The sequence below is a fragment of the Rhinolophus sinicus genome, linkage group LG03 (genome assembly GCF_036562045.2).
Source record: "Rhinolophus sinicus isolate RSC01 linkage group LG03, ASM3656204v1, whole genome shotgun sequence".
Lineage (NCBI taxonomy): Eukaryota > Metazoa > Chordata > Mammalia > Chiroptera > Rhinolophidae > Rhinolophus > Rhinolophus sinicus.
The window spans coordinates 9,050,848-9,066,349 of record NC_133753.1 but is presented as its reverse complement, the minus strand read 5'-3'; the positions used below and the strand labels follow the sequence as shown (position 1 = coordinate 9,066,349).

The following is a 15,502-nucleotide window of genomic DNA, read 5'->3' as shown; positions in this document are numbered from 1 at the left end:
GACCATTGTCTTCCCCTGGGGAGAAAAGACCTGCTTCTAGGAAGATGCTTTTGAAGGACCTGAGGCAGAGATGGAATGACAAGGACAGAATATATATTCCCAGTCCAATCCCACTGGAAAGGACTCCTGGAAAGATCAGCCAGAGCTGTTTGCAGAAAGACCTGTGAGCAGTCGGGGCGCAAGCCTGGCCCAGGTGACAATGTGGGATGAAAAGGGGCCCTGGCCTTTGAGCTCCGCTGCTGGACACGTGGCGGCTCCCACAGGCTGGGAGCACCAGGGAGGCAGCCTTGTGGCAGGTGCCAGCCGCCCTGCAGGGTGAGAGGCTCTCACGGGGGCACAGAGGTAGAGGCTGAGCAGGAGGACTTGGGGGACCCTTGGTGGACCTCCTTGGTAGAGGCATGGGCCCTGGACTGGAATTTGAGCGTGTGATTCCCCTTGAGCAATTCGCAGACAAGACTGGAAACATGGAGCCTTTCCATAGTGATTGGGGAAGAGGCAGTAAACGGTGGCTTTCAGCCACTGTTCCCTTGGCCGAGCACAGTGCCTGGACAGGGTAAGTGTTTAATATAATACACGTTAATATAGTGGCTACATGAAAGATCGCTCGGCCTGGATCCCACACACATCCTGGAGACATACAGGGAGATTCACAGACAAGACGATGAGGGATTGGCACACGTCACACTCAAGTTTGGCCGGGCCAGTCATTCTTTATTGTCATCTAGGAAGGGGACCTGGCCTGGGAGGGGAGGGCTGAACCAGAGAGGCAGTTACTTTTGGGTAGGGTTCACCACTTTTCCTACAAAAAGGGGACCCTTGGTGTTTCTATCGTAGATGATGATGACGAAGGGCCTATTAAACTCAACTTCTGGGGGAATGGACATTGGCATGGCTTCCCCAAGTGTGGCGCCAGCAGCTTCTGTCCCTTTCTCGTCGATGGTCAGCACAGCCTTGTGCAGGGCCTGCAGGGGAGAGAGCAGAGGCCTGTTCTGAGCAGACACAGGCTCCCCCCTCCACAGGCTCCCCCGCCCTCACAGGCTCCCTGCCCCCACAGGCTCACCGGCCCCCCCCCCACAGGCTCCCCCCCCCACAACCTGGAAGCAAGGACTGAAGAGGAGAGCGGTACCCAGGGAGGGGCTCACTGGCCCTGTCCCCACCAGCCTGTCCTTCCCCAGCCGTGTCATCCCTCCCTGCAGGGGACACACGGCCCTGTATCCACCTTCTCGAGGCCTGTGCCTGACTCCAACCGCACACCCTCACTTCTCCTTCCTGACCACATTCTCCGCCTCCCCGGAAACAACCCACCACCTCAGGAGGTACAACATTTACTTGAACTTTCTGTCTTCTTTGACATATCACTTGTTTGTAGTATTAGATTTTAAGCTCCTGGGGGGCCAGGACGTTGATGGGGACCTTCACAGCCAGGCACTCAGTTTGTAGCCTGTATTGAACTGTAGTTGGTCACCTTTAATTCTTCTGAACAAATGGCATTTTTGGCCCAAATCGCTCATTAACTCAGACTCGGTGATTCATCGATAGCTCCCAATGTCACTGAACACGGGGGCCAAAAGTGCTTTGAAATCCTTGACCTTAACTTTGTCTTTGTAAATATGGGTCCATCGAGGCCCAAAGAAGGAAAGGCCCTGACCAAAGATGAGGCAGAGGGTCAGTGACACCACCTCAGAGGATGTCCCTAAAATGTCCAAAGCACATGAGGCCACCTCCTCCAGTCAGCCATCTGACCACATCCCAATCTTGGTGGATCCAGTGGCATTCCTCGGCCACCTCAGTCTGTAGGTGTGTTTGCGACCCTTGGCCCTTGCTCAGCTCACCCCTGAGCTGCAGTCTCCTTACACATTCTGACCTATGGACGCCACGGACAGACTCACCTTGGACAGCTTCAGGGGTATGTCCTCACTGATCCCGGAGAGGTCAGCCCCGTTGCTGAAGACCCTGGTGATGCCCAGGTTGCCTAAGACGGTTTGCAGATCGTAGGTTCCAGAAATGGACAGTTTAGGCAAATGTAAAGTGGCAGATCTGTCATAATAGTGGGAAAACAAAGGAATTTCACAGCATTGAAGTTTCCTTTTCTGGTCATTTCTCCCACTCAGCGCCCTGCTTCTTTGCTCAGTGGAGGTGGATGTTGGTTTATTCTAAGCTTGGGTCCTCTATGCCTGTGTCGGAGAGTGTTAGAACGATAGGGATCTCCTTGTGCTGCAATACCTCTCAAATGCCACCTCCTCTGAGAAGCTGTCCAGGCAGACCCCGGGTGTCCTGTGGAGGCACTTTGCACCCTGCCCTGGCGGGTTTGGTCACCCTCAGACGGGGACTTCTCTGTGGGTGGAATCCCAGGGGAACGTGGGGCGTGGGGTCAGGTGCTGAGTGACATTTGCTCAGTGAGTGATGAGTGACTGCCTGGGGCTGATGGCTCAGCTCTTGTTTTCCATGGGGACAAAGTGTGGCCCCGAGAAGGGCCTGACATGATCCTAGCCATGGACTTCCTATCTGTTCACTCCACACTCCATCTCTGCCAGGAAGCCCATCGCTCCCTTCTTGGGTTTCTCATGGCGTGTATTGGTGTTACTCTCCCTGCACCTGGTGTGGGTACCAGGAAGAGGCAGTGTCCATGCTGTGGAGGAAGTCCCCAAGGTCAGGACCTTTTCCTCCTCAGCTGTGGACACCATCCATCTCACGGAGCCTGGCTGGTGCTACCTGAATGGACGTTGGCCTCTGTGTCTGCAAGCACAAGGCCACACACAGTTGCTTGACCCACGGAAGGTGAGTCCACTCTCCCCCGCCCCGTGGCCAGGCCTGGTGTGACAGGCCAGCCTATGGTTTGGGCAGTCACCTCAGGTGTCTCTTCACCAGGAACTTGGTGAGGGCCTCCTTGGTGAGCTTGTTCTCCATATGCTCCAGTTTCCCCTCGTCCGGCAGGATGAAGAAGGCGGTGGCATTGCCCACGTAGTCCATGAGCAGCACCTGGCTGGACAGCGTGTCACAGTGGTGCAGGTCAAACATGCCCAGGCGCACCATCATGGGCACCTTGACCGTGGTGCCCGCGTCCACGTGGAAGTCCTCCTCGGTGGTCTGGTCAACCTCGAAGGGCTTCTCCCATTTGCCTGGAGAGAGGGGAGGGTGCAAGTCAGCCGGTGGCGGGGGTGGGTAGGGGGGTTAGGAACAAGTGGGAGAGTAAAGCAGCCCTGAGCCTCCTCGATGAGATGCTTCTCTCTGAGCCTCTGCTTCCCCATCTGTAAAATGGAGCGAAAACGCACATCTGTCCACTGAAGGGACTTTTGTGAGGATGACACCAGCCTAGACGAGGGTCCAGATTTTCTGTGTTGTAGAGGCTAAGGGATGCCAGCCTGGCTGGGCAGCGTGCGCTTTGAACTTGCATTTCATGCTTATTTAATTGAGGGCTGCTTAGAAGCTTCTAAATGAAAATTATTGGTGTCAGTCATACGTGGCACCTCCTCGTCCGAGTCTCCCTGCCCCTTGCTAATTGGCGGTTCTTGGCATTCAGGGAAATCACTCTTGTTCTTACTCTAATGACCTTTTCCTGGACCAACATGTGACATGCAGGGGCCTGGCCATCTCCCTCCCTGCTGTCCCCACTGACTGTCACCATCCTGTAAAGTCAGAGGAGATGGGAACCTCGGGGTCCCCTGAGTTCAAGTTTCTCATTGGGTGGGAGGGGGAGACTGAGGCTGCAGAGGGAACAAGACCTGCGGAAAGTCCCACAGCACACCTGGGACCCATGATGGGCTGACTCCAGCCTCGCTGCTCTCAGATCCGCCTCAGATCACGGAGCCCACAGTGTGAAGGAAGCAGCCCCTGACATTGACTGTCACCGCCCCTCCCCAGGCTATTTCCATAGACTGTTTAAACGGCCTCAGAATGCCCTCTGGGCCCCACGGGTTCCTCTTTCCACTACACTAGAGTTGTTCTAGGTTGTTCCATGAAACGCTATTCCCTCACACACTCTGCTAAAGTTTGCTTTTCTGGCTCTCTGTTGGAGGACACACTTGCATGTTTTCCCTCCCTCCCTGGTAGGGACGTGCAATGCACATGAGAACGTTCATACCGTAAAAGGCTCTGAAGTTCTGCCAGGAACATGGCGCTTTCACTGTTTCACCCATCGCTCCCTAACCTACTTCATCATGGAAAGTTTTTTAGTGGTTGTGTGAGGACACTTGAATAACACATGCAGAGGTGCACAGCCATATCACATCGTGCACTGCCAAGGAAAGTTTAAAAACTGACTGTTTGAGAATATTTGGGGATGTTTCTTTCCATGGGAACAAGCTCAGGCTAGTTGTGCAACCTACCTTTAAAGAAGATGTAATTCACCAGAGCAAAAACTGTGCTTTTGTCAAGCTCTGTGACCAGATCCACAATTTTCCCTTGGGTTCCCTTCTCTACATAATCGTTGATCCGTTTCTTGGCTTCCTCGGAATCCTGGAAGTTGATGGAGAAGGCTTCTGAGTGGTACAGTTTCTTGACGTCCTCCAAAAACTTATCCACTAGCTTCGCCTTCTCGCTGATGAACAAGCCATTACCGGTGGTCAGCTGCAGCTGGTTGTCTGGCTGGTTGAGGGTGTGGAGGAGACTCCGGAAGCCTTCGTGGATATCGGCCTCTGCTCTCTCGGTGAGGTTGAAGCCTACACCCTCCAGGATCTGGGTATGAGTTTCACCCTTGGTCCCCAGGGAGAGCATCGCGAAGGCTGTGGCGATGCTCACTGGGGAGAAGAAGATGTTGCTGGAGTTGGACTGATGGGCCACCTGGCGGTAGAAGCTGAAAGCGAAGTCTGCCAGGTTTGGGGCAATCCTGTGGCTGGCCGGCTGGTCACCGTGCTTGGATGCATCTGTCTCCTGGACACCGTCGCTCTGGAGACCCGCAGCCAGGGAGCCAGGGACCAGGCAGCACAGGCCTGCTAGCAGGAGGAGGCCCCATGTGATGGAGGATGGCATTGTCCTGCAAGAGGAGAAGGGGACCCATACCCAAGTCAGGCACGTGGTGAGTCCCCCTGGCCACTGATTAACACCATGAAAAGCATCCAGAGTTTATTAAACATCTACTATGTGCCAGCCCTGTGCCAAGCACTTGCCTATGTCATCATCATTGGAAGACTCACACCGGAATCACACCCGGATAGTCTGGGTCTGGAATTCACACTCTCAGTGTCCCCACTGACATTTGCAATGGCCCTGAGGTGCAAGTGCCAAAGCTCCTGTTCTACAAAAGGGGTAACTGAAGAACAGGAAGCATAAGGTACATGCACATGATACTCAGGAAGTGGCCAGATTAGACGTGAGAATGATTGGATCCGGAACAGCCCTAGGAGCACTGCCATCGAACCCCGTTATTTGGTGGACAGAGAGGCTACTGCCCAGAGGGGAGGATCTTACACAAGGACGTACAACCAGAACACAGCAGAGCTTTGAGGAAACTCAGGGTGGGGGTGGGGGCTGTGTCCCCTGAACAGTCACGTGAGCCTCAGCCCTTACGGCCAGAGGGCTGCCCTCGCAATGAGTCTGTGGTCTCGGCCATACAAATGTGGTGTCGTCCCTGCAGTCAGCGTAGCTGCTTATCCCAGTCACCACTTGTGTGTGTCCCAGCTCTGGGCTCAGCAAGGACTGGGTGTTCGAGACACGGGCCTTTCTTGTGTAGTGGGGGCTTCTGTGTATTTGGAGAGGGGCAGTTATTGAAATAGCATCGTTTTTCTCTTCACGCAGACCTGGTTTCTCGGTACAAATCATTTAGTCACTCTGGCCCTCACTTAGCCTCATATAGAGAGTGAGGTTGTTAGGAGAACTTAGTGAAATAAGTATAGACATCAAGTCTTACACTGAGGGGCTCTGAGAGAGCAGCTGGATGAGAGAGAGGCTAGTCGGGGGTTCAAACTGGAAGCCTTCAGAGGATAGGCAGGGAGGGAAATGTGATCCATGGCTGGGGGTGAGGGTGGGGACAGACAGGAGGGAGTGGCAAGGCCTGTGGCTGACCCAGCAGGAGCAGATTCTATGTAGGGACGGTCACTGTCACAGCAGCGACACGGAGCCCTGCTCGCCCCACAGAGCTCCCTCCACCCCAGATATTCCCAGCGCCTGTCTGCAGCCCCCAGGCACAGCCTGCTCTGCTCATGGATGTCGAGGTGCAAGCAGAGGAAGACGTGCCTGTGGCCGCAAATGACGTGTGACCAAACAATATGGTGAATGTTGAAATAAAAAAAAATGTATTACTTTTGGGGAGTAGAATCAATAGTGTTGTAAAGATTCTGTAGGGTATTCGATGGACACTTGTCTTATTAGGGAGACCACTTCATGGATGATGTAGATGCCTGACCACTGCACTGTACACCTGAAGCTGAAGCTGAATAATACTGAATGTCAACTACAATTTAATATATATATATATATATATATATATATATATATATATATATATAGTCACGGGACATGGAGTACAGCATAAGGAATAGAGTCAGTGGAACTGTAACAGCTATATATGATGACAGAGGGGTAGTAGATTGGGGGAGGAGGGTTATCACTTTGTGAGGGGTATAAATGTCTAACTATTACATTGTGTTGCACACCTGAAACTAATTTAAAAAAATTATTACAGTAAAAGACATTACCATTAATCCTCCTCAAAATACCCCCCCCCCTCGCTTCGAAAACGCTTATCCCATCGTTCTCGCCACTTTCTGAAGCGGTTCTGGAAGTCCTCTTTTGTGAGTGTCTTTACTTGCACTGTCATGGCTGCCTCCATGTTCTGAATCAATTCAAAACGTTTCCCTTTCATGGGCATTTTGACTTTGGATAAAAGCCAGAAATCACATGGTGTCAGGTGGATGAGGACACACCGTATGTTTTTATTTGACAGAAATTTCCATACCAGAAGCGATGTGTGACATGGACCATCGTCTGATAGAGCATGAAATAAAGACACTCATGAAAGAGGACTTCCAGAACTGCTTCAGAAAGTGGCGAGAATGATGGGATAAGTGTGTTTGATGAGAAGGAGAGTATTTTGAGAGGGATTAATGGCAATGTGTCTTTTACTGTAATAAATTTTTAAAAATTTAAACATTCACCATATCTTTTGATCATACCTCGCAGCTAGCTATGCCTCACATAACTAAAACTATCATTTTATAAAATACAAAGACAAAGGAGTCCTTGAATTGGGCACATAAAAACCTGAGTGGAAAAAGTTGGAAATAAGAAAGGCTGGGTTTCATCTATTCCCTTGGGCTTTTAAAAGTTTTTTTCCCAATAAAACAACAAAAAGAAGCAGCAAACTGGTCTCTTCCCACCACCTTCTTTCTGGCATTCATGCCTCTAAATAATCCACACAAAGCAGACCATGCATTACATAATATGTGTTTATATTTTTCTTGAACTAGCCTGTGGTTTTAGAGCTGAATCTTACTAAAAGTAGTTCTGTATGTTTCCATCTGCCTCAGGTTTCTTTTGACTTCCCCACTGTGGTCCTTCAAAGTTCATGGAAATTCCCCATCTTTCCAGGCAGGACCCAGAGATCAGGAGAGATCAGAGATCTTAGGTGTGGTCCTTCAGATTTCATGGAAATTCCCCATCTTTGCAGGCAGGACCCAGAGATCAGGAGGGATTGGACCTTGGCAGGGTGGGGACATGAAATATGCCGAAAGACCTCAGGGCCAGAGGCTGTGGCTTCTAGCCCTGACAAGGCCACTACTGTCCACTTGGACTTGGGTAAAAATCTTCTTGTCCTGGGGCATTTTCTCTCCACGTGATAAATCAAGGTGGGGAAAGACCTAACTGAAGTTCCTGGGCACTAACGTTGGATTCTTAATTAGAGGGGCAGCCAGGTTTGGTGGCGCAAACTTGACTGAGACGTCCCATGGGGAAGGATGTGGTGAGGTGCCCTCTCACTTAGAAGGTGGCAAGCCTGACGTGAGGCTGAGGTGGAGAGGGGCTACAACTAGGTGAGCGCTTGTTGCCCCCAGCCCATCTTCCTGGGTGTTAGATCACCTGCTCTGGCTTCCTCCCTCTGCAGTAAGGGGTGTGAAGCCCAAAGCTGGTCAGGGCCTTGCCAAGGCCACACAGTGGTCAGTGACAAAGCTGGAACAAGCCTTGGTTTTCTCGCCACTTGAACTACAGACTGAGACAGCCATGTCCTCAGGTCTCAGATTCTACTATTGTCAGAATTGGGCCCTAAGGGACCCTGACCTTGAGCCTCCTGTTGGCTTTATTTTGCCTCCCAATCTGTTTCTTAAAACTTTGGGGGCCCAAGACTTCTGTTCTCTCCTCACCCTTCTGTCAAAGGCAGCACCCCACACCCTCCAAAGCCTAGTGCCAGGGAAGCCACCCCAAGATGAGAAAGTAGAAGTGAGGCATCCGGAGGTGTATGGACCAAAGGAATGACGGCACCGTGATGATGTTTCCAGAGTCTGTGGCAGGTAGGGTAGAGGGAAGGGAACCATCCCTTTTGGCTAATCTCATACCATGTCCACCCAGGAGCACAAAATGAGTGCCTGACGGTGACCTAATGGGTTTCAGGGCAACAACTGTGCAAGGTCACAACCTGCTGAAACCTGGCATTGAATAAGCCCAGGTGTGACCCAGCTCTGCCACTTACAGGCAAGTGCCTTGGGCAAGCGACTTCACTTTTTTGAGCCTCAGCTTCCTGTCTGTAAAGTGGAGAAAAGAATCTCTTACAGGGCAGTTGTGAGAAATAAACAAGGTGATGGGTGAGCGGGCACCTACCAGGTGTGGCAGCTTCCCTGTACCTGCATATAGGCAGGGGCCACGCTGGAGAACTGGCAGATTTCTTCCTGGCCAGTCAGCACATTGCCCAGGACCAGAGAAGGAGCCCCTGCTCAGCAATGAACCACCTTTGAGTTTGGAAAATTTTAAATTCAATCCTCTAAATATTTATTTATTGCCTATGAGCTGCCAAACCCTATGCCCAGCAAACATCACAGCACTGTCGTCATCATCACAATTCGTAAATATCTGGTACTTGATATGCACTGTTCCATCTAATCTTCCTTCAAAGCTTACCCTTTTGGGTGGGAATTATTATTAGCCCCATTTTCTAGAAGGAGAAATTGAGGCCTACAGAGGTTAAGTAACTTACTGAAAACCACAGAGCTAGTTGCTTACGGAGCTGGGATTGAACCCTAGGCATTTCAATTTCAGAACCTGGCATTCAACCTTTCTCTATGTATCAAGCTGAAGCCAGAAGCCTTGAAACAGAAAACTGCAGAGGTGGCCCGCTAAGTGAAGAGGGGCAGCATCGCTTTGTGGCTAAGTTCAGAGGCTACGAGGCCAGAATGCTTGTGTTCCATGTGCTATCAGCTGTGTGACATTGGATAAGTTACTTAACCTCTCTGAACCTCAGTTTTCTTGAAATGATAAGGGTGTACTTCCTCATAGAGTTATTGTGCAATTTAAATATGTGCAACGTGCCAAGAAATGCCTGGCACACAGTCAGCTCTCAGGAAGCATCAGTTGATACTGATTTCATTGTGGGTCTTTCAGAGCACTAGATGAGAGTCTAATTGCCTTGGCCTTGGTCATCTTTGTAGCCCCATCTCCAAAATCCAATGACAGAAATAATCATATCCTTCAACACTCCAGAGGTCAAGGCCAGTGGGGTTGGGGTGAGAAGAAAGAAGGTAAAGGTTATCTACATTTTGCCCAAGAGGAGAGAGAAGTTGAGACTGCCCAGCGTTCGTGGAGCTTCCCACGTCCCAGTGGCGCCCAAGGCCCCAGAGAATTAATGTTCGCAGTAAGAAGTGGGTCAGGAGTATGGGTGCTGGAACTAAGTGGCCCGAGTTTGAATCCTGGATGGTCTGTAATTTGGGGCAAGTTATACACTTCTCCATCCTCATCTATAAAATGGGAGTAACCACGGTAACCACCTCAGAAGGTTGTTGTGGGGCTTAAATGTGGGACTGCTTACAAGAAGCCTAGAAGCCACCTGGTCAGAGGGAGGGCTCAGGAACACAGGTCGGCGCCCCCATGATGGTGCCCCTCCCAGTGTTTCCCATCCTGCTCTGCGCGTAAGGACACCCAGAGGCCAGCGCACAGGGAGGCCCGTTTTGATTCCTCCAGGCTGAAGCCTGGCACAGCTCTGTTCTGAGCATTTCTGCAGAGGGTGGAGGCCCGATGAGCAGCTGGGACTCTGGGCTTCTAGTCTGGACTGGCCTCCCTGCCACGTCCCCTCATTAGCCTGGGCTTCCCACTGTCCCTCTCTGGGCCTTAATTTCTTCATCTGTAGCACAGGAAAAGATACCCAGCCAAGCAGTAGGAGAGGTGAGGCCAGTGGAGACTACTGGCAGGAAGGGTGCAGCTCTGCCCACAGAAACGTGCTCCTTCCGTGGTCGCAGGACACCACAGCCAGACACCCACTTCCACTTCTGCTTATCGAGGGCCAGTTTATTCACCAGTAGGTACTGGAGAGGCCCTGGGCAGGCTCTGGGAGCAGGAGAGGATCTTCCAGGATGCTATTGCTATGACGACAGGAGGCCTCACCCCACCCCACTCCACTTTCCATGCATCTCTGGCAGGGGTGAGGGTGGGGTGCTGCCTGGGCATGCAGGAACCCGGAAGCCCCCTCCAGAGACTCTCCCCAGCGGAAGGCATACGTACTTACGATTCACTGTCCTGGGCCGCGGCTGGTGACCAAGGCTGAGGAGACAGAGCCCTGTCCTCGTCTGTATTTAAGCAGTGGACCCAGAGGGGCGATGGGGGAGGCTGCTGGTGAACATTAACCAAGGTCAACCCAGTTATCGGAGGAGCAAACAGGGCCTAAGTCCGTCCTCCTGACAATGAGCAGCCCGCCCACGCTGCCTGTATGTGCTCGGCCTGGACAGCGCACAGCCCGCTCTCCACAGACCAAAGGGAATCATTGTCCCGCTCGTAAATCGCAGCATCCTGCATCCAAGGTGGGGGTGGTGTGACTCAGGCACTTTGGCACAATATTACTTTCCTGGCCCTACATTTCCACTGGGGAGTTCTCCATGGCTGCCTTATCGGTAGCGAGAGCTGCCATTTACTGAGCAGCCTTGAAATACCTGCTGCTGAAGATGCACTGCTGCCATGAGCAGTGGGTATGTGTGTGGGGGCGGGGGGGGCTGAGGGGTGGAGGCTGCAATAGGTGATGTGCCCACTTGTCAGACAGGGAAACTGAGGCCCATAATAGACAGGCTGCTCATTCAAAGTCAGATACAAAACCTCGCTCAACTTCCTTGAGTAGAAACGGGGGTCTGACTGATGGGGACATAACCATTTTAGGCTGGGTGGCCATGGGCACAGGTCAGGAGTCAGAGAGTAAATTTAGAAAGAAGAGCTGTGCTGCTTTAGGCACACTGCTTTACCTCTCTGAACCAGAGGGTGTTTTCACCTGCACCATCGGGGTTTGGAAGTCCCACTTCCTATGGTACCATGGTTGTCAGGGATATACAAAATGACTTACGTAAAGTGCCGCAGTAGGCTCTTTATTTTGGTCTACACAACCCTCTGGAAGCCCTGCTCTCCATGCTTCTCTGGGCAAAAGGAGACTCAATTCTCCATCAGGCTCAGACCTGTCTATTTCCACTGGATATGGCTTCTGGCAGACCAGTGCGAACCACATACTGCTGGAATCTTCCTCAGATTGAATGTGACCCCATTCCAACTCTATTGCAGGCCCTTAGGGGCCATGGTGGAGGTTAGGGGTTATGGTGCAGGGTTGAGGCCAGTAGGCCCCCACTTGACTGCGACCCCTTTAAAAACCTAAGGCAGACCACCTCACACTCCGTACACCCTCCCCGCACCCACGCCTGCTTGATACATAGTGTGTACTCCACAGGTATTTGTTGAATGAGTACATAGGTGAGGACATTTTTGTCTCCCTTCTCAGTTGTGGAACTCTGCCAGGTGAATGACCTTCAGGTTTGTCTAGCACACAGGTTCAGACCAGGGAACTGGCTCCCCACTCATGGGCCATGAGATCTCAGGTAAGCCGTTTAACCTCCTTGTGCCTCAGTTTCCCCATCTGTACATTGGCTTTTCTCCAAGCTCGGCTGCCCCGCCCACCTCTCGCACTGGATGGACAACAGCAAGCACCCCACCTTCCAGGCTATGGCCAAGCTCGGCCCCCTCAGCCCGGTGGCCTGGGGACTGATAGGGGGCTGTCCTCCCTCTACCTCTGATTCCGAGTGCTGCGGTGGCCTCGCCTCCTGTCGCCCCAACCTCCTGCTCTTCCTCCTCTTCCTCTGGAGCTTCAGGGTGCTGAGGACTGCAGCATGCAGGCCACACGTGCTCCAAGCACAGTGTCCAGTCTCTGCCCGCCTAGGAGGAAGGAGTGGCCGGTGGAGGCAGCAGGTCTGGGAGGGGCGGGGAACTGGGGCAGGAAGTTGCTTTGCACAAAGCTGCCAATAGCTAGGAGGACATCAGGTGGCCCTTCCCAGCCCAGGCAGTCCTGTGTGTCACCTGCTGTTCCTGCTCTGTTTGGCCTATGTGACCCAGGACAAGTCACGTAGTTCCTCTGCAAGAGGGATGGTGGCACCCAGTTCAGAGGATTAATGGGGATGACAGGCATCCCCCTCCTGCCCAGGGCCTGGCACCAGCATCTTGGCAGGTTTCCAGGGCCAGCTGTAGAGAGAAGAGGATCAGCCACCTCTGAAATGCCCAGTGGGAGCCCCATGGAGGCTGCGAGGGGTCTGTGTGTGTCCCAGACCCTGGCTGGGTACAGAAGGGATGCAAGACATCATAGGGAGTCCGGAACATTGGAGGAGGAATGAAGAAAGATGAGGGGGCAGGAGGAGTTGGAGAAAGTGAGGGGCTCAGGGGTGTCCCTTTTGAGTCAAGGGCTCTATGCTCAGCCCTTCCTTACCCGCATCCTCACACTCCCTCACTCCCCATTCCTCTGCAGGGAGGTCTCCTGGACATGTCCTGGGAAGAAGGGGGTGAGAGGATCTGGGAAACGAGAAAGCACAAAATTCCTGGGGTGGGGGAACCCAGTGGCCATTCTTGAAGGCACTGTGTCCCTTGAACCACAACGCATGGTAGGGAACGTCTTGTCCCCTTGGTTACTTCTGGAATCATCGATTGCAATGTCTGGACTAATTCCCTAGGAGTGAATGCATCAGAGGAAGATCCTGTAGTCTGGTTGTAAATAATGGGAACCTGGGGACACCCTTCCCCTCCATAGGCCCTGCCTAGAGATGGGAGTAGGAGGGAGGGAAACCTGATAGCTGAGGCGTGAGGTCTGCAACAGGAAGAGAGGGGAGAAATGTGCGAGGGGCCCTGGACTAAGCACATCAAGGACCAGAGACCTGGACTGGTCAGGAGAGCGATGGTGACCTTTAGGGGTGCTTTACCCATTGGCAGACTTCCCTGGGGAGTGTGGGAGCCAAGCTGTCCCATGCACACACACAGGTATGCCACATGTACCCCCACTCTTGGATCCCCCATGCTCATTATGGGATTGCCCCTCTAGGCACTGGCTCTCTTCTTCAAAGGGCAGTAAGGGTCAGGTATGGGCTTGGTTGCTAGCATCTGAGTTCAATCCTTAACTCCACCCGTCTCTTTTTGTGAGGTCTTAGCCATGTTAGCTCTCTGGGCCTCAGTTTTCTCATCTGTGAGAAGAATGGTCACTTCTCCCAGGTTTGCAAAGAGTCAATGAGATGATGACATGTGAGAATTAGGGCGGCCTCAGGCACAGATGGGCCCTAAGGCAATGCCAACCACTGTATGCTTTTTGGGGATGTGTCCTGGGCCTGGGAAACCTTTCAAACGGGTCCCAGGGGACCGAGCAGGAGGAAGATTTGGGGAGCAGCACTCTTTGTCCCGGGACCAAGAGCTCATTTTGCTTCCTAAGGGCACAGGCCCAGGTGCAGTTAGCATCTTTCTGAGCATGTGTGAGGTTCAGAGGGCCGAATTGGGCATGGGGTGGATGGAGCTGGGCCAACTCGGATTCAGGGGAGGACTTCATTTCATCTCTCTGAGCCTCAGCTTTCTCATCTGTAAAATGGGGATAATATGAGTCTTTCTCTTAGAGTTCTTATGAGGGGATGCTTGTGAAGTGTTTAACACCAGGCCTGCTCTTTTCACATAACCGGCACTGTCTGTCTTCTCATAACTCGTTAGTCAAATGTTCTAGGTTTTAACTTCCAGGTGATGAATTGAAGTTGCACCCCTGGTTCATCTTCTCATGACTTGTTGCAAATCTTGCAACTTGCAACACCCTAGTGGGCCCTGTTTCCTTCCTCTTTCTTCTGGAGCCACTTCCTGTGTGTGGTTCGATTCTTGCTTTTTCTGAACTATTTGGCTAATTCACAGTGTGTTGTCTTCACACCCCATCCTTGCTCAGAGAATAAGAAGAAAAATCTATGCACTGGAAGTGACATTATAGTTAATAGAAGGAATAAAACACGTCTCTAGCTTCATCCTCTACTTGTTAAAATTGAAAAAAACAAAAAACACTAATGTTTTTATTATAAAGCTAACCTTTTCTACACTTTAATTTTACCCTTTTGAATTTATGGGCCATTGCGGCCATTATGGACTTTCAATTTTGAGGAGACTGACCTTGTCCTATTTAACTAGTTTTGATATTTCCTTTTAGAAGCTCAAGTTGTCACATTTTGATGAACAGGAGATCCTTTAAGTTATCTCTTTCAGCTTTCAGCAATCTTTGCTGACATTTCAGAAAGCACACGCTTGTTTTCTAGCAATGACATGTGTCCCAGGCCCATCTTCATTTTCTCCTGTCCCAAGACATGGCACCAGTGACCCTCTGCGGACTGTGGGAGACCCCCAAGGACCTTGGGACTTGTTTTTCAGAAATAGAAGCCCTACGTGGGTGGATCAGATAATAGAGAGCAATAGGGCTCTTAAAACTTGCCCAACTCGGACCTTGGGTTGCAATGGTTCGATTCACCTTGTTGTCTTTCCTGTTGATTTTAAGCATTTCTGTTTGCTTGGTTTTAACGAGTCTCTCACTGCTTTCGTTTTGCAATACAAATCCCCAAACTAACTCCACTGTGCGGCCTGTCTGCATCATAGCTAATATTTCTTGAGCACATACTATCTGCCAGGCTCTGTTTTAATGGCATTCAGTGGGTGCCATTAATATCCCCTTAGTACAGATGAGGTGGAAACTGAGGCACAGAGAGTTAGCGAGATGCTGACAACGCAGGCCCATCCGACCTGCTGCCTGTTTTGTAAGGTCGGCAAGTCGAGAATGGTTTCTACGTTTTTTAAATGTTGAGACGAAAAAATCAAAAAAAGCATAATATTTTGTAACGCAAGGAAATTATATGAAATTCAGTTTTCAGTGTCCACATGTAAGGTTTTCTGGGAGCCTAGTTATGCCTGTTCATTTATTGCCCATGGCTGCTTTCGTGCTACGGTGGCAGAATTGAGTCATTGTGACAACAACACTGTGGCCTGCAACACTGAAAATATTTACTATCTGGCCTTTTCAGAACAAAGTTGCTGGTCCCTGCCTGAGGTGACAGTCACATTCACC

General features: G+C 51.4%; 1 protein-coding gene and 1 long non-coding RNA gene across 6 annotated transcripts in view; one reads left to right on the top strand and one right to left on the bottom strand.

The window, feature by feature from the left end:
• Positions 1–690: 690 nt before the first annotated feature.
• On the bottom strand, positions 691–12,483 carry SERPINA1 (serpin family A member 1). Of its 5 annotated transcripts, none has more exons than XM_019745926.2 (6): positions 12,174–12,483; positions 10,640–10,743; positions 4,326–4,972; positions 2,849–3,119; positions 1,890–2,037; positions 691–962 (listed from the first exon to the last, which is right to left on the bottom strand). In XM_019745926.2, exons 3-6 carry the CDS (start codon positions 4,966–4,968, stop codon positions 771–773), a joined length of 1,254 nt encoding a protein of 417 aa, XP_019601485.2. In that variant the 5' UTR covers positions 4,969–4,972; positions 10,640–10,743; positions 12,174–12,483; the 3' UTR covers positions 691–770. The 5 variants fall into 5 exon arrangements, with proteins under 5 accessions (XP_019601485.2, XP_019601496.2, XP_074183088.1 ...); XM_019745937.2 differs by having other exon boundaries at positions 10,636–10,743; positions 12,174–12,317; XM_074326987.1 differs by having other exon boundaries at positions 10,636–10,740; positions 12,174–12,297.
• LOC141570507 (uncharacterized) overlaps positions 11,003–15,502 on the top strand; it is a 46,018-nt gene continuing 41,518 nt past the window's right edge. Inside the window, exons 1-2 of the long non-coding RNA XR_012494550.1 lie at positions 11,003–11,096; positions 11,888–11,984. This is a non-coding gene — a long non-coding RNA (uncharacterized LOC141570507). The remainder of the gene's footprint in view (positions 11,097–11,887; positions 11,985–15,502) is intronic.

What these genes read in the sequence shown, in the direction of transcription:
- SERPINA1 (XM_019745926.2), bottom strand. Translation starts at nt 4,968, where the DNA reads ATGCCATCCTCCATCACATGGGGCCTCCTCCTGCTAGCAGGCCTGTGC. An exon ending in GAATTACATCTTCTTTAAAG is followed by an intron (nt 3,120 to 4,325) that starts GTAGGTTGCACA and finishes CCCTCTCTCCAG; the next exon opens with GCAAATGGGAGAAGCCCTTC. An exon ending in TACCCCTGAAGCTGTCCAAG is followed by an intron (nt 963 to 1,889) that starts GTGAGTCTGTCC and finishes TCTCCCCTGCAG; the next exon opens with GCCCTGCACAAGGCTGTGCT.